Raw genomic sequence first — 24,781 nt, 5'->3', positions numbered from 1 at the left:
CCTCCCCCCTGTCGCCCTTGCTTTAGGCCACTAGCTGGTTATTCATCAAGATGCCCCGGATAGAGTAACCGTCACGTTAACTCACAGGCAGCAGGGATGAATCCAATCACCATTATCTGACCCATTTTAGCATCAGGTTAGTGCTCCATTTTGCCATCCATTAGGGAGACAATTCAGCCCTTGGGGGCAGAGTAGGGCTTTATAAGAGCAAAAAAAAGCATAAGGAGGGAGGGGGGGGGGAGCAAGCAGGAAGAGAGACAAAAAGGAAAGAAAGCAGCAGAGCAAAAAGTGATAGTCGCAGCGATGGATGGCCACACTTCAAAGGCAGTAGAGAAGCTAAAGTGATGTGGGAGTGGAGGCAACAGGGGTGGATGGTACATCAGGGACATTAGAGTGAACATGACTGTGCAGGTTCTGCTACACGCAAAAGCGCCCGCCAAGTAAAAAGCTCTGAGAGCCAAAGATAAACCATCGGCCTTTTCACAGCTCGCCAAACCTGCTCAGCCATGAACACACTGTCAAACTTGTGTCAAAACATCCATTTGATGAGAGTCTGTGTTTGTTGCCTAAAATATATCATTGCTAAATAAATGCCAATAATTTATAAAAGTCTCTTCTGCAGATGGTGTAAGCTGTTTTTAACAGACATATTTTCTCTACTTTACTGATTCGAATATGTCAAATTTCTTCAAAGTTGGGGCACCTCTTACATTTTCCACTAATGTAATAACAGCATCTTATACATAACGTCTTCACATAAAAATCTTTAATAATATCTTATGAGACTGCATGAAACAACGCTGTTGATGCATGATGAGAAAGCAGTACAATTTCTATCCTTTATACAGGTACCATCTCAGTGGGAGCTCTGGGACTGTGGATATATGCCATCACGCAGCTCCACATCTGACTCATGATGAGATATTATCCTTTGTTCGACTCTTCGCGTCTGTCCTTTGCAGAGAAAAATATCTCAACATCTCAAATCCAGCAGGATCTGTTTCCACCTCGTCGTCTCTTTAGGATTTCACCCTTAAAGTCCTTCCATCCTCTTCACTTCTTCAGCTTGACTGAGAGCTTCAGTTTTACTTGCCGGAGGAAGACGCGGCTCAGGTCCTCACCGGCCTCTCTGGAGATCCGTGATATCATCTGGCCGGCTGTGCCAATCACCATCCTCTATAAACACAAGAAATACAGCAACATCAGGCACCAGTGAAAAGAAGTTTTTATTTTGATGCAGGAAAAAACAGTCCCATTTTAGTAATGCAGGTTTAAGAGACTTAAAATGTCCCTGTAGAAAATAGTACAATGATATCTGTAGACATAACAGCAAAGGATATTGGAAGGTAAACTTGACTTTATAATTCAAGTTAAAGATGGCATATTTGAGGAGAAATAACAAAAATCAGAACTTAAAAAAGAACCTGATAAAAAGATGTTTAGTCCAGAGAGCATCTTCTTATATTGACAATTCATCTGAATACCTACAAACTCTATATTTGAGGCTTTGTGTTTTGGCTAAAACAACAATGTTGTTTTAGATTTAGACAAAGAAAACTGCACAAATTGGAACCAGGAACTATTCATAAAATAAACAAGATTCAGCAGTCGATCATCCCTGCGAGTTCTACATTTCTATAGTCATTCCTCTGTTGAATGTAAAAGCTAAAAAATGGTGTTGTGTGAGTCACTCTTCTTGGAGGTCACTAGCCTTGAAACATTTCATAATGTAGCACGTAGCTTCAAATATTCTTTGCCATCAAATATGAATGGTTTACTACTCAAATATTTACAAGTTGAAAACACAAGGAAAAGGGAATCTGGAGGTTAGGGAGAGCTGCAAATAAATATCCAATGCCATCAGAGAGGCTACAGGTGGCACGGAGGGGAAGATTGAACTTCCTCCTGCCACTTGCCCAGCATTTTGCATCAAACAGTGATATTTCAAACTGTGTTTGTTCTTACAAAGTAGTTTGTTTGTGCTGCATTGAAATTGCATCTAATTACTGTAAAAAAAAAATTATTAATTTAAAAAACTGCCAAACAGGAGAAGACATTCATTTTAATATTCTGTTTCTGATATTTGTCACTTGGCATTGGAAGTTAAAGGTGATGACAATCTGCATCACTGGTACTTCACACGAGTACTTTATTAATCATATTAATAATTTTAAATGAGAGGAGATTGTGTCCAGTAGGAAGGCCTCCAAGTGAAATTGCAACAGCCAAGTAATATCAAACACAAAAACACCTGAGGTAGCCAAATTAAATGTAAGGTATACTAACCCAAGACTTTAAATAAACAGCTGGACACACAGTATGTTTACACATGAGTCACAGCTCATGTTTAGTAAAAAAGGCCTAATAGATACTTTACAAGAAACATGCCTCAAAAACCCATTAATGTGTAGTGAGCACTTACCATGTGACTGTCTTTCTTGGCATAAAGTTTCACAGAAATATCAAGCTCACAATTTTCTCCATCTTGCCAGAGTTCAACAGACTGAAAACAGAGACAAATGTTAATTCACTTGCAGAAAAGTCAACAAAGTGGACGTCAGCTGTTGGCTTAGAGCAGTGGCCATTACTACATATCCAAGATATCTTTGTATGTGTATTAAAGATGTCCTGCAGATAAGCCTGACTGGGGTCTAAGCTGGGTCTAATGCCAAACTCTGGCATTTCTATTCATGTATTGTTAGTTTGTCAGAAACATATGATTACGGTCAGTAACACAGTTTGACTTGGTGGTGTGATTCTACATGTGGGAATGCAGGAATACTACAGTAGCAGTAAATACAGACCAACATGATAAATAACACACAAAGAACAATGAAGCAATGAAAACGGTGCCCAAATGGGAAATTACATATACAGAATGGCCGCCCACAGTGCACCGGAATAGCAGATGTGAAGCAGGTGAGGCTGGGGCTAACAGCTGCATCAAAGTACATGTCAGCAGCGAGTATGAAGGGCTTTAAATAAGCCACAGCATCAGTGCAGTCAGATGTGATGGGTGTTGTCAGTTAGCTGTCAGCTTATCCTCAAGCGCGGCTAGAGTGCCCCTGCAAAACTGGTTCATTAGTCACCTGTGTCATTGTATAGGGCACTTCCTGGGGCAGATACTCCAGAAGCTTCTCCCTGATGATGTTGGTGCAGACTTCCTCTGGACGCTGGTCAGTCAGGACCTCACTGTGGTACTGCCACGATCCTGGCTTGGCCACAACCATAAAGTAGCTCTATGCAAAAAAATGAGACAAAATGCATAGTTATTATCATTAAATTAAAAATAAAATCAAAAGTATTTGAGACAAAAATAACACATGCGATGTGAAAGAAAAATGAAATATTTTCAAAAATAGCTTGAATGTAAAAAAGGTGTCTTTTTAATTATGAGCAAAGATTTAAATGCTCCTTAGTTGCAAAAAAAGTGTTAATTTGGTTTTACTGTAGGGTGGGTCATTTTAGTTAAATATTGTACCTTCAGCGTGTCCACATCCTCTCTATCCACAGACGAGAGCATGAAGACATCCTTGAAGTGAGGCCAGCCCTGCTGGCTCCTCAGTGCGTTCAGCTGCTCTTTGCTCAGCACAGAGTTTGGCTCAGCGCTGTCCTCAGGCCCTGCGTTGTCCTCGTCAAGCGATGACTCTGAATCCCTTTCTTGCCTCTTTTCAGCCCACGGGGGCTTGATCACTGGCCTGACACGCATTCTGCGTCCGTTCACAATTCCACATGTCAACTGTGCTGTTATATCTAGCAGCCTGTCCTTAGCCCCAACCAGGTCCACCTTAAAAACAGAGGAGCATCAGTGGAGACTCTGTGTGATTCAGTGCAGGTGAACATTTCTTTGAATGTTTTGGGAAGTATTCAAGGAAATTCTGCTGATATTCTATATTTTTCTTATTGTCAACAGATCCTACGAAAAGACCAAAACCAACAATCAACTGATCTACTAACGAGATCGCCTGTGTAGTCAGAGCCTGACGTATGTTATTACTCTGTGTCAATGAGCTCCATTGTTGTCCAAACACTGACTCACTAACACACAAATGTGGAATAATCTGCACCTGAAAACAGTCCCCAAGAAATGCATTATTTAATCCTGTTGGAGCAGTGCCCTGCTATTATAGGAAATGGTTTAGCCTTTTGAAAAAAGGAAACTAGATATCGATAAACATAAATTAATAAAGATTTATGTCTTCAGTTCAGTAGCACAGTATGGGCTTGGGGCTGAGTGCCACTGGATTAGGCAATAACACATTGTCAGTTTTAGTCTTTTCATGTGATTTGTCGACTATAACGAAAAGATTGAATATCAGTAGGCTTATCCTTTATATTTAGTTTTAATATCTTCCTCAGGTATTTCAAAGAAGTCCATGCTGCATTACTGTTTATGTATTAGTGAATCAATTAGCTTTAAATGTGGAACCAAAATGACGAGTTTTCATTGGTGTGAAGATCGGTGATGATAGAGTAGCAAGTGTATTATATCCTGAGGAAGAATACCTTATTGAGGATCAGGATTGCAGGGATGTCCGGGTGCTGGGCCAGGCATTTGAGCACCTCATAGTCAAGCCTGTTGCACATCCATCTGTCTGCCACATCCACCATGACTACGACTGAGAATGGATACAGTTCCAATTACATACGCCTTTGAAACTCTGCACTATATTTCACTTTTAGCATTAAAGAAAACTGCAGCTTGGGTTTGAGTACTAAAAGGCTCAGCGTAAATCATACTTAAGTTAGCTTCTTTGACTGTGTTCCAGGGATCCAAGAGCAAAGACTTCTCCAGCTGGTGTCTGTGGAATGTCCATTCATATTTTACACTGTATTATAATACTGCACGCAGCTCACAGACTTTAAAAGATACAAAAAAATAAAAAAGTACAGAAAGGCACCTTTTGACCTTTGATAGAGTGGTGAGACCTGGAGTGTCCAGTAAAATCTACAAAACATAGACACATATATGTATTGATGTTTGAATGGCATTATTCAATTATAACAAAAGACGTGAAAAGTCTCTTACTATCTGTGTATCATCCTTTGTTAGGACGCCCGTGGCCCGTGACCGTGTAGTGTGTACTTTCTTGGACACAGCAAACACCTTTAAGAAATAAAGCACTGACTTTAAAAACTGAGCACCACCTTTCTCCTCAGTAAGACAGCCACATTATAGTGTGCAGGATAAAAAGGAAGATATTTAAGACAGAGACCTTTCTGCCAAGGAGCTGATTGGACAAGGTGGACTTCCCAGCATTTGGGGCACCTATTACGGCCACTTTTAAAACCTTTGAGTTGTCAGGCTGATCTGGACTTCTCATTAGCAAAGATAATTGTTCACCTGAAAACACACAAGCAAAATGAATGACTACACAGACAATTAAAGTAAATATGGCCGCAGTAAAAAAACAAAACAAAAAAATACACAGAAAGAAGCTAGAACATTAGATTGGTGGCAGGATGACGTTGGCAGCATTTGGAAAAAGGCTGTACCAGAATGATCAGAGGTGTTTAGGGATGTAAATCTGTGAGGCAGTGGTCTGATTACCGCTGTCCGGCGGAACAGAGGCTGGAAGGCGATCAAAACTGCCTTCTGCCTCTGCTGCGTTGCCTTTCATCAGTCTGTTGAGAAATGCCTCTGATGTAATAAAGCAAGCAGGAGTGAAGATAAATCCGTTCCTCCCTCCTCGGATGCAGGCAGCGTTTCCTGTAAAGACAACAGCATCTCCATCACTTCACTGCCAGATGGGCTGCAAGGTAACTGACTACTTCTGCTTACTTGCATGTTAATGTGACAGAGTGTAATAATGCATTCAGACGGTCCTCCTCACAAACTCCTCTCATTCCACTTAAGTGTTGGAGTGAGCAGTCCTTGGGAAGTCCTTGACAGAAACTTTACTGCAAATACTTCGCATGGTTTTCCACAACAAACTATATATCTTAATGAAAGTCTGCTTGTAGCTAAAGAGCCATAAAGTATTTGTTATTGTTATCATTAACCGCTTAGTTGATCAGAAGAAAAATGTCTATCTTTGTAATAAATTGTTTAAATTAATTTATTAATATCGAACATTTGCTGGCTCCATTTACTCAAATGTGAAGATTTGCTGCCTGTCTTTATTCTATATTATTGTAAATTGTATAAAAATTTATATATCATTATGGTTGTCTTCAAGCAATCTGAAGACATCACCTTCTTTGGCACTGCAAAACTGTGATTGACAGCTTTAGACACTTGTAAATTATTATTTCATTAGTTAAAAAAAAATAAAAATAAACATGTCACAGATTACTCCATAATGAAAACAAGCAGCCCAGGTTGAAACAAAAGCGAGGATGTAGTGTGACCTACTCAAACCCAGTTTGCCCAGCATGCGAAGTCTTTAGAGAGCCCCTTCAGATGCGTTTTAAGACAAAAATACTCTCGCTAATTACCTCAGTAGAAATTCTTCATATTAAATCTGCTCCTTTGCCCTCATTGAAAAGTACAGACTGTATGAATATTTAAACACTGTTCAGGTGAAATGCTGGATACAAGATGTATCCTACTTTACTGTGAAGTCTATTCTCAGTGAATGTGTGCTAAAGGTTTCTAGTTTCCACATCACACGTTTGTAAGTTTCACACTGGATTCCAAACCAGAGGTGATGTTGTAAATTCCTCATAAGTCAACGTGTTAAACTCGGATCTAACGTGAGCCCAGAGAAACTGTCCCCCTTCCGATGTCAAACTCTGCACATGCGCCAGAGTGAAGCTCAAACATCCTAATGAAGGAACAAAAACTGAAACAGTGTTGAGTGGAGGGGGACTTTAAATTCTGATAAACATTTACATATCAGTAACCCCAAACTCCTAACATGCACTTCCTGTGCTCTCCTTCTTCTATCTCCTTACAGTTCTCTTGTATTGACTGCACTAGTCCGTTAACTCTTACTTTCCCCCCTAGGTATTTACCCCACAGATGCTATACGTGCTATTGTAGATCCGTTACTGTATTGATGCTTTAATTTATACATGCATGTTGTTCATCAAATGTAAGTCGCTTTGGACAAGAGCGTCTGCCAAATGAGTAAATGTCCTGATCAGTCATGTCTTCTGTGTGTGCACCGGCTACAACACTTCGGACGACACATGAGTTATTGAGGGATAAAAAAAGCAACATAACACCCCTTTTATTCACGTATTGGCATCTGTGCCTCAGAGGGGCAAAGAGGTGCCCTGATTTGTTGCCGACCCTCATAACGTCAGAGTACGCTACTGAGCGGAAGGTCACACTTTCTCCATTTTGTATTCATACCCATGCTTTACTAGCAACCCAATATGTTTCCTAGCTAAAAAAAGACGAATAAATGAGCAACAGAAACCCCGGTTTGGCACTGACCCGGTGCGAGAAGCCATGACGCACTTTCCTGACGAGCAGACACGACGACCTGCCTGGAGAGCACCGCCGAGCCTCTGAACAACCGACCACATACTCTGAACGCCATTCAGCTTTGATAGCAGTTACAGTTCTGTCTCAGGTGGTATTTATCATTTCAGAGGTGAGCCGCTTGTTTACATTCACATTGCCTACTGGGTGAAACCATGTTGCTTTGACCAAACGAGAAACGTCTTCCGCTCTGTAACGTCTCCTCACGGAGGTGTGGGTGGAAACTACACCGCCACCTATGGACCAATATGTCAACTACAAAATGTACCATGATCCTACACACATGCCATAACATCTACAGTGACCTAAGACTCACACCAGTCTAAAAGATTTTAAAGTCAAACCAAACCAATTTGGCCACGCATCCCTGGTTAAACGGGTGTGTTAAAATGAACCCAGAAAGAGAAAGCCCCAATAAATAAAAAAAGGAGAGCTAAGGATTGAGAGAGAAGAGCACTCAGTTTAGAGGAACTAACATGAGCCGAGAGCAGAAATCATACATATCATATACAAGTGGATAAAGCTGTGCTATAGGTTTTGAAACCATTTTGACATGTATAATAATGACATGGTTGTTTTACATTTACGTGCACATTCATATGTAAAATAAGAAAATATCAGTCCTGTGTCATTTTGCAGTGAACCCTCTGTTGGGGAACCACCTGTCTACTGCAGGTAGGATATTCAGAGGCCAGTGGCAAATTCAAATCAGCTCATAACAATGCACAAACACATCTGCCAAAACGAGCAACGCCGCAGTTTAAAATGGATGACAGCGCTCAAAGGATCTTTTGGCTTGGGTGATATTCTCTAGATTACTTTGTGAGGGATTTCGCGCCTATAACCACAAATCAGATTGCACTGTGCAGACTTTTCTTTTCCCTCTTGTCCCTGGAGTACACAAAACAGAGCTTGTCCCCGAGGGTGCTTGAAGCACAGTTGTGACAATGTTGTCAAGGATATATCGAGCATCCATGCTTAAAGCAACATGCCAACCTGAGGAGAAGACGGCATGTTCGCATACTCACGCCCTGTAACTCTTCAGTACTAATTCACAATGACAAGCTGACAGAATGACTGGGTAACCATGGAGTCTGTAAGGTTAATCATCAGACTAAAAGGACGCCGTTTGCATATTGATTGATTACTGTAACATGTTGTTTTCATTCTGTATGGCAAAGCCAGGCAGAGCAGATGTCTCCCCATAGTCCATCAAACACGCCGGCTGTTTGTGAGTCCTCGAGGACATGCTCGGGGCGGAACAAACACCTCCACTGGGGAGGATGATGAAGGATATCAGGTAGCTCACAATCTGTCATCATCTAACTCTGAAAGCTCAGCAGCAATGGAAGGGCAACAAAAATGGAGCTTTTAGCAGACACTTACTGCCGAATTCCAATTGAACCAGAAACCAAAAGGATATTTGAGGATCAGTAATGTTTGAACTTTATCTCTATCTGCCTCCCTCCCACTCTCTCTCCCTCTCAAATTCATTCAAGGCCTTTTTTCCCTCCGGGCTTTCCTCACATGGCCATTTCACGTGGGAGTGTATCAGAGTTCTTTCTATGACTGCATTAACTTTGGCCTTCAGAAAGAGCTCTCTCTCAAAAAAAAAAAAGACAAAAAGGCTTCGGCTGTAGACCATTTAATCATAAGCTGTAGCCCACTTTTCCACTTGAAGTGCACTTGCCAATGAGATTCAACATGGTGTGATGGAAAACCCCCCTTTGCTGCTGTAATTCAGTGTACTGTTGATTCCTAATCAATCTTGTTTTCTGTAATTAACAGAACACTTTATATTGATAGGCAATAGGTCAAATATTTCTAAATATGCACCCAGGTGACGTCAGACACAGACCCTCTGCCTCTCTTGTTGATTTGTTCATAACACTAGCTGGGATTAGACATGCAATAACTGGCAGCTTCTGCACTAATCAGAAGGTCTTGTGACCTTTGTGAGGAATAACAAACTTCATGGCATAATAAGCATGAGCCATGGGGCATTTCAACAAGGAGCAGAGGTGGAAAAAAACAATCCGTCAGCGCGGCAGAGCAGCCATCACTCCATCACCGCGGATTGCAGGGAGAGGCATGATGCAACACAGCTGTCTACAAAACAGAACTTTTTCACGCTGAGGACCCCAACGCAGATACCCTATTTGTGAAGGATCCCAGGGATTAATGAATGGATGGATGAATTACCACATTTGATAAATGAGAAAGCAGTGAGATTTAACTACCACGCCTCACGTGACGCCTTGAAGGTCCCCCAAGGTCCCTCGATTCAGCAATCACTGCTCCATACGTCCTCGCTCAGACTGCATTTTAAAAGAGGTGATTTAGCTCCCAAACTACCCATATAGGTCACACTGATGCTCTGATTGTACAATCTCTCTCTCAGTGGGGGAGATAAAGGGAAAAAAACTTTTATTCATTCTAGACTTGCAATCGATGTGACTTGTCTGTGAAGTGGATCAATAATGCCCCTCTTTGAAATCATCAATCACGTCAGTGGTGAATTTAAAAAGCGTAATTAGGAACAGCGTTCTTAAACATCCTGTATTGATGTCTTCTTTGGTATGGAGAAAGACACCATTCTGCATCATTAACTTTGTATTATTGCCTGATGGAGCCTGCTGCTGCTACTTCCCCACCTGCTGAACTCTGAGCGCTGTGTGTGATTGGGCTTTCAGACCAAATTCCCCCCTCTTTCACTTGCTGATGGGGGAAGTGAAGCTTGCAGACCTAAATTGGATGGAGTATTGTAATAAGCCCAGTCCGAACTGGAACCCAGGCCATAGAGTTATCCTTCACAATGCCTTATTTCAGAAATGTTTGTGGAGTTGAACATGTGTAATTGTCTCTCTAATCATCTTATTTGATTACTTTTCTGCAGGTTCTAACCTGACATGACATTACATGGCCATGAGCACACATTCTCCAGCATTCCCATAACTTGCCACAGTCTTCTGTGTTGTCCATCTGTCTCTCTCTGGTAATAAAATGGTATCAATACTGTGGAGAGGGCAGGTGGGCGGTTGTAATGGAGTAATTTATTTTAGTTGTCACAGAAATATAAGTCTTTGATTAGGGAGCTATACACATCGGGCTACACAAATAGAACCTTTCATCAAATCACAAAGCATGTGACACTATTGACCGTGGTGTCGTCTCTTTGGGTTTTATCTTTTCCAACAAGATTCATCGTACAATGTGTGAAGAGCACAATCATGCAAAATGCAAGGGTAATACAGCTCAAGGCAAATCTTTTGCCAGTGTAAGAGATGAGTATTACATTTTGAGCCAGTAAAAGGAACGAACAAGCTATATTTTTGGAAGACTGAACGAAGATGTTAATGTCTGAAATAATGACAATCATTATTAATTGACAAACTGAGTGTGTTAGAGATTAATAACATCCTTGTGGCTCCTCAGTAGATATTTTTTCCCAGTCTGGCAACTTAAAGGGTCTGTTCACCCAAATTACAAAAAACACATCTTCCTAAACACCCGTAGTGTTATATAGTGGCCTGCATAGTGTTTATTTTTATTGCTGAGGTTTCATAAAACATAGTCATCATCACCCCAATACAATGGAAATTAATGTAAGTTAGTTTGTGGTATCCTCCCTGCTAACAACACTAATATGGCGTAGTAATTCAAGTGATTTTGGCTTCATGTACAGGCAACATTTGGCTTGTTAAAAAGCATAAACAGTGAAAAAATCAAAGGAAAAACCTTAATAAATTAGTGTCGAACGAATGCAGATGCTTCCATACCAGGCACAGTGGCTTACTGAATGGTTTGATGAGTATGAGAAGGATGTGAATTATCTGCCATGGAATTCACAGTCACCTGATTTCAACCCCACTGGTTTTAGAGCCAACTATTAGACAACCATCTCACTATCATCATCAAAACTCAAATCATTAATCATTTTGGAGAATCTATGTCAAGGAACATTAAAAGCTGCTCTGGAGGATCGTACCTTACTAACACTTTTAATTTGTTTAGTTTCCTTAAATATGTCAACACATTATTGTTTACTAATTAAAACGCTACATCATAACTTAATTTCAACCCAAAAATCGACCATGCACTCATCTTCAAAGGTCGGGATGATTAAGTTTCCTCTTCTGTGAATCGTGAGGGGAACACAGTGATATTATTGATCTGGAGAAGATAAACCTTCCTGACATTTATCATGTGAACTAAGTGCAATGAGAAAACGACTGATAAAAACAAAAACTAATTGTTGAGTATATTCCAGGTTTTGGGTGATTCAACTTTATAGCACAGCCTCTTTCAGTTGTAGAAGTATTCAGGTCCTAACACTTCCACACATACTGTCTACTTATTTGAAAAGTAGGGCTGGGCAATAAAACTATAATGATAATTATCACGATATAATTTTCCTCAATGACAAGATATCAAATGTTCAATAAATGTTTGATTTAAGTCATTTAAATAACAAGAAAATTAGCATTTTATTTTTCTACTAAGATATTTATTTTGTTGAGGAAAAGGGGCTGAGGGGCAGATTTGGCTTAATTTCACTCATACGCATATTTGTTGAAAAAAGATGTTGTCATTAAAATTGTTTTGAATGTTTTATCAAGTTAATGTTTTGTTTCAGATTTGTTAAGTGATCCACTACTTGGCAAGTGTTTGTCATGTTCTGACTTTTACTCAGGAGCAAAAATCAGCCTTTAAACTTGAAAGAAATAATGATTTGACATACAGTATATGGTGATTATTATCGATATCGAATGATATGAGATTTGTTATTGTGATAAAATTTTTGGCCATATCACCCACTCCTACTTACAAGTAAAACACCTGCATTCAGTTTTGCTAAAATAAAAGTATGGACGTATTGCTGGCCAAATGTAGTGAAAGTATCATTACTGTTATTTTACATATACTGAACAACCTTTGCCTACAGATCATATTAACCCACCCTGGTGACAGACAACAGAGGACAGCTAAACAAGAGTTTCACATGTATTCTGATATGATACAAATGACACAGACTCAAATGGGCAACTAGTGTGTGTTATTTCACTAATTTCACCTTCCACATGGCAAACGTCAAAATTTAAAAATCTCATTGAATTTCACACTGGCTGTACCTTTAAACCTCTCGCCTGTCCTGCGCAGCGCACAGCGCCGTCTGGAACGGTCCCAGTTACTGCGCATGCGCCGGAAGTTGCTGCCGCAGACAGCAGCAGTAGCAGTGATTCGGCAGCGCAGGGCAACGGGAGAAAATCTGTCCGTTTTAAACCATGGCGACGTACTAAACGATGCCTTTCGCAGAGGTAAACGGAGAGTAAGTACTTGTATCTTAATGACACGCTTGCTGTCTGATACTGTGTGACATCCTCTCAAATTGTGGCATAAATATTAGCTAAGCTGGAGAAGGCAACAATGGGACTGTGTATGTGTTCCAGACTGGCTGGCTAGGTTAGCTAGCCAGGAGCCTGGGCAGTCAGCTGGCACACTGACTGGCAACACACAGGTTTATAGCTACTGTACCGGTCCCCTGTGTTGTCTGTAGATCTACTAAATCCTCACGGCTTAACTGCCTTTTATGAGCCAAAAATATTTTTATTTACTTACTAAAGGAGCCATACATTCTGGTGTTAACTGAATGAAACTGGGCTTGTGCTAGTTGTAGTTGTGTTTTTTGTTTTTTTTATTGCAATTTGACAACAACCAGTGAGGATTAAGTAGTGCTCCATTTGCCTGCCAAATCATCATGATGATTATGTCTTTTTCATTATGATTTTCATTAACATGATGCAGACAGTTTTGTGCCACCTCCCCAGTGAAATTATAAGTTCCTTTCCTGAGAAGAAGCCAGTTGTGAATGAAGTTGGAAGTGTGGTGATCTTGTGCTATTCCCGGCTTTCAAAGTATGGTATAGCTGTCACTGAGTTGTCTCCCACTGCTAGTATCCGATAAACTCATTAGGACGTGCATGCATACATCCAAATTTAGAGTGTCAGTCGTCTTCACCCCGTGGTACGGATGTGTGCGCTCTTTGCTCTCCAGCGTGTCTGCAAATGGCACCTCTTAATGCACCGACAGGGGAAAGTGTTTCCACCTGCAAAGGCAAGTGTTAAAGGTGATAACAAAAGGTTGACGTCACCGGGCTCATCTTGATCCTGCCGCACAACCTCGACCGCTGAGGAGGTGGAGGAGTAGTTTTCAGAGCAGGCGGGCAGCTTTTTTTGCCATAATTGTTCGTGTCTGGAAGGTCTATCTCTGATCAAATTTCGGGTATCCTAAGGGCACACTTAACTAATGGGATCCTATCGATGTTTCTTCTCCCCCCTCCAAGCCTGATCTTTACACGGCGGAATGTTAATGTTGCCACAGCCTGTCCGCGTTGTCTTTGGCTGCTCTGAGTCTGGCGTTATTGTTGTAGTCGGTCTGTAATGTCATGGAGCTTGACGGATGTGATTAAAAACCCCACCGCGGACAAGCAACACATCTGTGACTTGACTGGACCATGGAAGTGATCGGGTTTACTCTGCACAGGTGAGCTGATAAAACTCTCAAATGTCGAGAGGTAACAGCTGCTTTGTCTACATTTGCATGGCCATTTTGGAGTTAAAAAAAAAAAAAAAAAAAAAAGAATCTGTCGTTATGTAAAAAAGCCATTATCTTTCCTTTACTATGACAAAAGGTGAGACTGTTTCGTTTATGACAGCGGGGAGGGTGTGCTCAGTGATCGCCTGTGCTTACTCAAACAAGAGCCTGACATTACTCGCCCAAAAGTGCAGTTTTGCAATGTAGCTTTCTTCCCTTACATTTTCCAAAGAGCAGATAATTAAATTTCAGATCTTGTTGTCTGGGAAACTCAGGCCCCTAGACTCTCTGCAATTATCGTGCAGAGGGAACCCTTTTTTGCATTGGGGTGCTATGTTTCCCAGCGCAATGAAGATTAATTAGGTCTTAAAAACAAATGACTGTAAGGCCTCTCACCATCTGTAAAATACAGTCCGCTTCTAATGACAGCAATCTGACAGATACCAAGAAGAATAAGAGTAAAATGCTAAGTTAGGCTGAGATATTGACATGCAGAGGCTAATGACAGTACATATATAGATTTTGCAGTCGTTTACAGCTCAGTTTTTGATGTGAAGGTTTGACTTTGGTGCGGTAGTTGTGAATTTCTGTATGCGCTAATGTGTATTTACTTCAGGTTTCAGCCTGAAAATGAGTTGCGTGTTTGCTCTTACTTAATAACGCCAGCAGATAAGCCTGAATGTCAGGAGCACCTGGTTCATTAGTTCATGTCATGCTGGTCAGCATTGTTGAAAATTACAGCGTTCCGCCAAATTGAAATACCACTTGAATGCATGTGTTAATTAGATCCCTGCATGGCTTTTCAAAGTGTCTCTCCTCCCCTGCCCATGAGTCATGTGTTCCCTTTTTGACCTGTAACTGCAAACCCAGTGTCTTTGCTGAGGGCAAACTGAAAGCAAGTTTGCCTTGTTTTTTCAGCCAGCCACTGACAAATATATTGGAATGTATTGATTTACATTGTGGGCAGAGGAGGGTAATTTCCTCTAAAATACTTGTGTAGGATCTTGGCTGCTATAGACTCTCAGTCTACAGTTGTCTGAAGAAAACATTTGCTGAAAAAATACTGTGTGTGTGTATGTATATGTGTGTATATATATGTGTATGTGTGTATGTATGTATGTATGTGTATGTGTATATATATATATATATATATATATAAAACAACTACATATTTAGGCTTAGGTAAGTATAAGAGTAGTATGCACACCCACACCGTTTTCTAGATACTAGCCTCACTGTATCAAACTTTCTTCTTCTGTTAGCAAATGGAAATACAGAAACTGGCGAGTGAGCACCTTGCACTGAATTCCGGATGTTTTGTGTTGCAGTTTCTCCACGTGACCGCCAAACAGTCTGATTCCCAACATTAGGCTTGTCTCAGACAGCAGTAATAAGAGGATAACATCAAAGCTCTGCTTTATTTCTTAGAGACTTCAGAGCAAGACTATGAATAACAGATCACAAGGTACAAAGAGTGAACCAGAGAACTTGAGCAGCTTTTATGTTTCAGCAGTTGTTGGGATTCACAGGGAGCTCATTAAAATACATTGATTAGTAACAGTCCTGATTCTGTGATTGTTGCCTGTGAAATGGCTCGGTTAACCAGCATATTTTTGATGCAATGATTTTCTGTGCTGGAATGAGCCACTTGGCTGATGCTCATTTTGGTTTATTCAAAGCCAGTCATTTGATGTAGCATTTTAGAGATGGTACTTGAATTGGAAATGTGTAACCATACGCTCTCCCCAACGCAGTACATTTGTTCCTTTCATATTCCAGCGGGGGCCTGTGTATGTTAAATCTCTGGCAGGTGGTGTTTGTGAATTTTATGTGCATAACAGATTTTTATTTTCCTCACCTCGGTCGTTTTAGATGAGCAGCATTTGTTGAATATCATCCATTTGCTAAATGAGGCTGCCCCCACCACCCCACCCCAACCCCGGACAGGAGCAGGGCAGAGATTTCCCAGGTACCAGTGACCTGCCGGCCTGCTCCACCTTTCAGTCCTCTAGCAACCAGGGCAGCTGTCAGCCCATACTCACCCACTCAGCCACCCATCATTTGGAGAGACTTTGTGTGAGGCCGGCCGGTGTATTCTCAGCTGCATGAGCCTTTGTGTTAGTGGGCAAAGTCAGAAGACCCAGTGTGAGGGTCAAACACAGGTTAGGCTGTGAGTAAAGAACTGCGGCCACATGATGCATCCAGGTCAGCTGTTACGTGGTATTTAGTTTGGTTCACATGGGTTGTTTCAAGTTGTGCCAAAGGACTACAGGCAGTAGACCTGATTTAAAGACACACTTGTGTCTTTGTTTGCTACTTTGTTTGGCTTTTTTTTGCATGGATTTGCATGTTAGCTGGCAGGTCCAATTAGGGCAAAAAGCCTTGCTCTTGCTGGATAGTTTGCGTAATCAGCAAACCCGAGGCCTTAAACCAGAGAGTGCTGCAATCTGACGTTACAAACACAGAGACCAAAGGGCTTTCTGAAATTGTTGTGTCTTCATCTTGAGGGCAATCGGGGAATAATCTAAACCTCCCGGTGATGTTCACTGCCAAAACAGCAGTCATAGCAGCAGGAGGAACAAGGCTTGGTTTAGGACAGCATCTGTCTGATCATGCTTGTCGGAGGCACCGGAGACGACAGGGTTGTTTATCCACCTCCATCTCACAGGAACAGCAGAAGAGCAGGGCAGATACTGTTATCTGTTTATGGCACAAGATAAGGCCGTCTCAATCGGATCACTGACCCTCCACTGACACTCCACACCCAATACCAAGCCCTCTGTAATGAGAGGTTGCCAGACGAGTCCCATATCACTCTAAAGTAATCCTAATAGAAGCCATTAGCATGTCGGTGGTTATTGCTGCAGTTTTTCCAACGTCCATGCCAACTGTACATATCAAGGCATCATTAGCCACCACCAGAGAGGCTCAGAGTCTGACCTGGTCTGTGGGGTCAGAAAGAATGCCACAACAAAGTACCAATAAAGCTGTAGGGGATATCAAGTGGAGGGGATAGAGGGAGAGCGAGCTCAAAGTGTCATCGTTGGCACAGACATTAGATAAGGCTAAGCTAGGGGATTATAGAGGGAGGAGATGTAAAATGCTGTCGGCTAATTGGGCTTTATTTTTAATATTTCAGCGGGTTCATTAGAGACTAAATTGGTGAAGGATTTCAGCTCTGACTGTAGAGTCTTTTTGGGACAAGCCTTACAACCTGAATAATAGCAGACACATTTTGTCACATTGTGTTTTTAGAGGAATGCTACTTATGTAGACCAGAATTTCAGTTATGTTACATGGTTGCATTTCATAATTCTGGCCTAACTGTAAGCCGTGTTATCTTACACCTTCTCTTGCAATAAGAATACACTGAAAGGAATTCATGTGTTTGAGGTATTTAAAATCCCAGTTTTTTTTCTTGCCAAGAGAGTGGCTTTGTTATATTGGTAGTAGTAAAAAAAAATTTTGTGGGTTTTTTTGGTCTTTGCAACCTTCAGCAAGCCGCAATAACATGGAGGATAGACTTTAGGGTATTGTACAGATTTATCTTCTCCAAAAGGACAATGCAGTGGAGGGGGGCTGAGCTGAGAGAGCTGCCGAGGTGAGCGGTCAGTGCACGGCACTTTGCCATGACCCTCCTCAGTTTATTATCGGTTGCACTACTTCTCCAGGCCTCAGTGTGTGGGTGTGTTTTTTCTGTGTGCGTGCAGTGTACTGGAGATCGAGCGGCGCTTATAATGGGGCCCTTTATAACCTCCTAACCCTCTGGTCCTGTTTGCAGCCATTGTTGGCCACGCTGAATGGTATCTCCGTGCCTTGAAAAGTAACCAGATGACATTCTTCCTGTTGTTCAAAAGGGCCCAGGGTTGTGTTGTGAAAAGCGGCTGAAAGGATAGGCTAAGACTGTGACCTTCAGAGGCTAATCTCTGGCATGTCATTCAGTGCCTGTTTGAAGCAAATGCAGACCTTTCTCCCTGATAGCAATGTACCAAGTCAAACAAGGCAGACATTCTTCATAGACTGTTTTCAACAGTTACACTCCAAAAACAGTCAAGTTAGTTTTTTTTTATTGAGCCGCCACTAAAAAGGAACCAGAAGGTGTTTAGTAGCAGCTGAACTGAATCGTTATTCCAGACAGGCGGTGTGTCTGACACCTACATTGTCCAAACAGTCTCTCCTGCCTGTGACTGAGCCGTCTGTACACAGACCTGTGGCATCAGCAGCCCCTCTGTACTGCATGCTGAAATACCGCCGCTGCTGTGAAAGCAGTGGGGATGAAATGCACTTAGTGAGACAGTAAACATCGGTGCAGCTCTCAAACTATCTTACGTTGTTTATGTCTCCTCCTCTCTGGTGTATTAGCTGTCTTCAGCTGGCTGTGTTTCCTGGAATGTGCAGAGATGCAGTTGTCGCTGTGCGGGGGGGATGTTGGCTGTAATCACAGTTCATAGTTCAACTCTGTATTTGGACTCGACTGAGCAGCGATTGGACAGGAGTCACATTATTCTCCTGAACTGGAAGACCGCATTTGACATTACTGTTTTTGTGCATCAAGATTATCTCACCAGGATTTGTGTTATGAATGTTGTTGGTCACACAGTAGGAGCATGTCCTTTTGTCCTTTAACATTAACAGGTTTAAATTTGCTTTTTAAACTTTAAACGACAACACTTAAAGATTAACAGCCTTCACAGCATAATACATTGATGCTACCCAGTTGTAGAGTTTTATCTAACCCCCCCATAACCACATTCTTTTAGTCTACACTGAGAACGAGTCTTTACCATTAATGTCTTCAAGGGGATTTGCTTTTCAGCATGTTAGAATACACTTTACTGGCAGCGAGCTCTCATTGTGCCTGTCTAATTGATCTCGTAAGAGCAGGTCTTTGGGTAGAACAACGTTTTATCCTTGCGTCCTGTGAATAGTGCTCCTGCTTCCTGTGTTAGCGCTGTGCCACCTGTATGGGGTTAAGATTGGAGTCACAACCCTGTTGTCTGTGGTCCCTTATTCAGGGGCTGGTTGTGCGGGGGGCTGACGGGGAGAAGAAAAGCTGTCAGGTTTTTAGGGCCTCTTTTGTCAGTCATCTTTCAATGATAAATGATTGGCATATCTCCTGCCATTTCCCCCCTTTTGTTTGCAGCCATTGAGTTTGAGAGCGAATGACCATTATGAGTGATGTGTGTGCAGCCTGCGTGCGTGTGCATGTGTGCACACATGAAAAGGCAAGGTTGTTTACAAAGGAAGCATTGAATTAGAAAAGGAAAATGTCAACTTTTATCGTGCTACTGCACAACCATTTTGCATTAGTCAGAAAATATCCCCTGAAGTAGTGTAACATCCGCAGAATGTGATTGAGATCGAGAGGGAGACGGGGTGGGGGCAGAGGAAGAAGGGTGGGCCACTATTTGAAAGGCATACTTGAAAGTACTCGTGTGTAAAGAGTCCTGAGGCTGGTCATGTTGCTGTGTGACAGAGAAGCATTCGTCTTGCTGTGTATCTGACATCCCAGGGTCTCATTGAGAGGGTTTGCCTGCGCTGCGTGTCGACTTTCTGTAATTAATAGCCAGTAGCCCCCTCACCCCATCAAGGGACCAGGTGCTGCTTAGATCTGCTCTGGCATGATGGGAGGACAGCAGATACACTGGTGGTGGGTTTCTCTGTTATTGGAATAAAACTCACAGATGTCACCAACGTGTCTCTCACTGTATATATCTCAGTTGACTGTGTACATATAAACACACAGTCCTAGACTCAAAACAAAGAGATGTTTAGTGAATTTTAATGGTGTGCTGCTGATGGATAGCTTGTTGGTAAAAGATATGGTTCATTTAGTCTACTTTGTGTCGAGCACCATTGTACTCATGTCCTGTGCTGTTTAGCAGGGCTTGCGGCTCTGACAGATTGCCATCCCGATGGGGAGATTTACCCAGCCAGCACTGCCAATGGCACTGACACCATCATTAGGCTTTGATCAGCTGCAGTCTGTGAGGGGAAGAAGAGAGAGTAATATTCTTGATCTAATTACTAGCAGACATTTCAGGCAGTGTAATGTGTGATTTAACCTCTTGTCAGAGGCTATAAAAGGAAGCTGGGTTAATCTTCCTGCCAACCTCTTTTCCACGCAGGGGAGAGTACCTTTAAATTTCCTTTCCCGATGAAGCTGGTAAAACACCAGAGTGCCAGTGGAGTATGCTAACACACCACAGCTGACTTTCTACTTGAAATCTCTCAAGGCAAGAGTTCTCTGACCTTTGAATGTTAGCAACAGCTGGTTTGCAGGAGCTCATGTGCTATGTGCATTTGGAGAATTGCAAGTAGAACTTAAAAGCTGTCCTTTTGACTTCTGTATGCTTCCTCCAAATGGATTGTTCTGCAGCCCCCTTTGTTTCTCTCTCTGTCTGTCTCTCTCTCTCTCTCTCGTTCTTTCTCTCATTCTTTTTCTCCCTCACCATCCCCACCCACACACTGCAGCATGATGAGTGCAGTAGACTTGATTGAACAAATAGATTGTAAGTGGAATCGAGGGGTTTGGGTTAATCAGTCAAACATAGTTAAACAATTCTTTGGACGTGAAGGGATTAGTCTTGCCTGCATTGAGCTCATCAGATCCCATTCTCCTCAGCACTGGCTGGGCTTTTAGGGCCAAGGGCCACGGCCTCTCTGGCTCCATGGAGAACCACACACGCACCCCTCAGCATGCTCCATTGCCGCTGAATGCCCCACCACTCTCCTCTCCCTTTGTTACCAAGTACAATTGGAATGATGGATTAGCAAATTAAATGCAGACCTTTCTATTCATGGCAGTCCTTGCTCAAAGTCTCATTCACTGGATCTATCACAAACCGTCTTTAAAATGGTTACCAGGATCACTGTATGTCCTTTAATTCCTTCAGAAAAAGTCTGTCTTTCACTCTTAAATGCCTTCTTAAAAACCAGTTTAGTGACCCTTTCCCAACATAAAGGCCCTCAGTATCTTGTTTTTATAGAATGACTTCCTGAATATTTTTCTCCCTTATTTTCTGAGTGCTGATCACACTGATAGGAGGTGGCCCGTGTATGATGATGTGTTGGCAAGCTCCGTGCACAGCTGCAGCTAGGACAAGCCTGCTCTAAATTACCTGTGCCATTGTCTCCTCCATGCTCCTGAGAGCAGAGCACCAACCCTGTTGGCTCTCACATAAAACTGACCTGCCTGACTCACGTTCCCTTTTAGAAACCCATGATCCACGTTACGGCGCATTTTTACTTTTTCAAATACCATCATTCAGATTTTCCCCAGTTATTTATTATTTTCAATTGCCGTCACTCACTAATATTATTTTAGTTTTGTAGTATGAACTATGAAGTTTACATTTAGTTGTTTTGTAGTATTTACTACAGTGTTCTATCACTGTGTAACCCATAACACTTGTTTCTCGAAGGCTATCTTTGAATCATTCAATGAATTTGAATGTCAGGGCATCTAAGCCTCACATTATTCACAGCACCTCTGCCACACATACTGCTCTTATGTTGTAACCATTGGTCCATTAATCAGTTTTAAATAATTGATTCTTGTTTTTTTTTTGTTTTTTTGTTTTTTTAAATACCACAAATTAACTGGTTGTAGCTTCTCAACTGTGGGGAATTGCTGCTTCCTCTGTCTTAACTGATAGTACTGAATATTTTTGAGTTTTGAACTGTGCAATCTGATGACATCACTCTAAAAAGTCCAGTGTAAACAACTTGACATGTGATTTTCTATACTAATGGAAAATTTATGGTAAATGTTATTTTATTTATTGGTTGACTAGCCCTACTATATTCTTCATCCAAGTTACAAAATTTTTGAAGTTCAGCTTTTAAGCCCAGGCTCCACTTTGTTTTGTTTTATTTCCCACCAAGCAGACAACACAGACCCCTACTCCCTTTACCCCAGTCCCACCCCCAGTGCAGTGTGGGGGGAGTGGTGGTAGATTGCTGTGCTCTGTAGAGACCCCAATTAGCAGGACTAGCATGCCTCCTGAAGGTCACTCGCAGACCTTTGGTGTGAGAACAGAGGAGGGCTGGGCCGGTCACGAGCAACTGTGAGAGTGACGGGGCTGAGCTGGACCCAGGAGTTCTCACACCATATCCACACTTTCTTAACTACAACAGCAGTTTGCATATCCTCCGTTTTCGCATTGCACGCTCTTGGCGAAAAAGTTGCTCCGAATTTTGCTAAAGGTCAAGCGTTCTCCACGGACTGTCATAGTATACTGTGACCATATCTGAGAGATCCATTTGTCATTAGCTCCAAAGTCCCCTACTTCATCAGCCCGTGTCTGGTGTCGGCTATCTTGGCCTGATTGATAGCTCTGTCCTTATTGCAGGGAACGGGGGTCGATGGCAAAAAATTTGCTGCTGGGTGCATTAATGCTGTGCTCAATGGCATAGACCTTTGAGCATGCCTCATCAGTCTTGAATCATTGGACGGCCGCAGGAGATCTGTATGAGCGGGCGTGATGCAAGAAACCAAGAGAGAGAGTTTTTATCATCTGGGCCAACTCTATTACTCATAACTCTATCTCACTGTTACAGGCTAGAAGGAGAAATAGAATATTTTGAGTTAAGCTTCCGTTCAGGACAAATGACACACACTAGTGTTGTTACTGTGAGTGAAAACTGACTTTGTTAAAGATTAATTTTAATATTGATACTACCAAATTCAGTCAGAACCTAAACCACAGTTGAATCTAGGGCTAGATATTGTTTGAAATTATCTGTATACCAGTGTTGATACCATACATGAATTCTGGGAGCAAGACGAAAAACACAACTTTGTCTGCAAAAAATTTCTCAGAGGAATGTAACAAAGTCCAAATGTTGTTTATACTAGGGCTGAGCGATAAAACTATAATGATTACGATATTATTTCCTCAATTTAAATATAACAAATGTCCAGTAAAATGTTCAATTTAATTCATTTAAATCATGAACAAATTAGCACTTATTCGTTCTATTTGTTTTGTTGAGGAAAAAGGACTAAAAAAAGATTTTATCATCTTTCATCTATCATTGTAATTATTTTGAATATTTTGTGAAATGATCCACAAACAAGTGTTTGTCATGTTGGGATCATAAAGAATAGTTTAAAATCACAATTAACCATGTGGTTTCTTCAACTTTCACTCAGGAGCAAAAATCAGCCTTTAAAATAATAATTTGTTGTGATACTTATCGATATTGACTGAAATTTTTTATTGTTATAACGGTTTTGGCCATATCGCCCAGCCCTAGTCTCAACATAAACAGCTGTACAAAACCTTTTCCTAAAAAAAAATAATAATAATAAACACACTTTGGTCTGTACCCAAAAGTAGTGAGGTTCAGTACCCAGCTGTAGTGACACTAATCTCAATCCACCTAAACTGGTTGACCAGACTGGGGTTAAGAACTATTAGTTGAAACAAGTGTAGTAGGGAACACAAAAGTTCAAAAAGATAAATGATTATTCAGATGGCTATTTCATGGTGAAACACTAAAACATAGATGCTTGTACATGTTAAAATAGAGCTGGGTAACAACTTATAGAACGATTTAGCTTGTAGATCTGCTCACTTGGACATCTTGCCGTGTTAGAACTCCTGTGCTAAAGATGCAAACAAAGCTGCTAAATCAGTAATTGAATCATCATAAAATAGTGCTGTGACATTTAGCTTGTTTGCTTTGATCTTGTAGTGACTGTTTTTATTTATTAAACCAGTACTGTGTAGGAGTAAAGATTCTGGTGCCATCACAACACCAGTACACACCAGATTATGTGTAAGCTCACAGTCAGGCAGGCAGGCAGACAGACGGAGGGCCCTGTGAGCCTGGGAGGGCCAGATGTTCCCATGCAGACACAGAGGTGAGATGTTTGCCATGCCGGGCCTGTGTTTGCCTGGCTCTGCACAGAGTCACCAGCTGGCTGCCCGGCGCCCTGAGCCGGTGTTTGCTGGAGAAAGAACTGGGGGCAGACAGGCTCTCACATGTACACAGGAGATGAAGGAGAGACCACAAATGTCTTGTGTGTCGCCAGGGGCAAAAGGAACCCATCTCACACAGCCCTGTCTGGTGGAGAAAGATCTCTTTTATTCCTCGGCTGCTCTGTAGATGCGAGGGGGGCTCGTTTGGTCTCGCTGGAGGCCAGACTGAATGTCAGAGCTGCGATGGAGGCGGCTGACCTTACCAGCCTTCCATAGACACAGGATGGAGAGGGATCAGCTTTTATCGAACATATACACAGCGGGGTTTGGAATCGGCATGTAGGCATTTGTTTTTGACTTGTATGGCTGCCCTTCTCAATGCAGCAGAATATTTTCACCAGTTGTATGCATTCACCAGACCTGCATCTCAGTAATCCACGCTTACTGAACTGAAGCAACGGACCTCCATAGAATTTTAGTGCGATTTTTTTCTTTGGCTTGCATTAAAAAGATCCGGCATAATATCTGAAAAATTATACCGCAGGAACTTTAGATACTAACAGTAAGACAGAAAATTCTTAAAATCAACGGTATTTTATGAGTTGTAGTTAAACGGTGTGCTAGCAACGCATCAGCAGTAAATATTGGTAAACAAGAGTTTTTAATTCAGAATACTAAAACTCCTCCTGCAGAGTTGCACCATCCGTAAGTCTAATTAGGTTTTTTAGGTGTGTGTGTGTGTGTGTGTGTGTGTGTGTGTGTGTGTACACACACACACACAACTCATATGGGAGAGAGGCCAGTTAGGATAATGGCACAGTGGATA

The 24,781-nt window shown here is 41.7% G+C and overlaps 2 protein-coding genes across 5 annotated transcripts in view; one reads left to right on the top strand and one right to left on the bottom strand.

Moving 5' to 3' along the window:
- Positions 1 to 751: 751 nt before the first annotated feature.
- Positions 752 to 7,620, bottom strand: eral1 (Era-like 12S mitochondrial rRNA chaperone 1). The gene is made up of 11 exons (XM_046040642.1): positions 7,385 to 7,620; positions 5,552 to 5,710; positions 5,217 to 5,344; positions 5,030 to 5,107; positions 4,902 to 4,948; positions 4,741 to 4,802; positions 4,507 to 4,619; positions 3,482 to 3,787; positions 3,090 to 3,239; positions 2,423 to 2,503; positions 752 to 1,176 (listed from the first exon to the last, which is right to left on the bottom strand). Exons 1-11 carry the CDS (start codon positions 7,488 to 7,490, stop codon positions 1,054 to 1,056), a joined length of 1,353 nt encoding a protein of 450 aa, XP_045896598.1. The 5' UTR covers positions 7,491 to 7,620; the 3' UTR covers positions 752 to 1,053.
- Positions 7,621 to 12,607: 4,987 nt separating this feature from the next.
- fam222ba (family with sequence similarity 222 member Ba) overlaps positions 12,608 to 24,781 on the top strand; it is a 29,514-nt gene continuing 17,340 nt past the window's right edge. Inside the window, exon 1 of one of the 4 annotated variants that reach the window (XM_046039372.1) lies at positions 12,608 to 12,761. The gene's annotated coding sequence lies outside the window, so the exon portion shown is untranslated. Of the gene's footprint in view, positions 12,762 to 13,424; positions 13,547 to 13,587; positions 13,976 to 24,781 lie in introns of those variants that run through there. The other 3 variants (XM_046039374.1, XM_046039375.1, XM_046039373.1) reach the window with 3 other exon arrangements.

This window comes from Micropterus dolomieu, linkage group LG23 (assembly GCF_021292245.1).
Source record: "Micropterus dolomieu isolate WLL.071019.BEF.003 ecotype Adirondacks linkage group LG23, ASM2129224v1, whole genome shotgun sequence".
In the NCBI taxonomy this organism is placed as follows: Eukaryota; Metazoa; Chordata; class Actinopteri; order Centrarchiformes; family Centrarchidae; genus Micropterus; species Micropterus dolomieu.
Note: the sequence above shows the minus strand (reverse complement) of the source record. Positions and strands in the feature narration are given on the sequence as shown.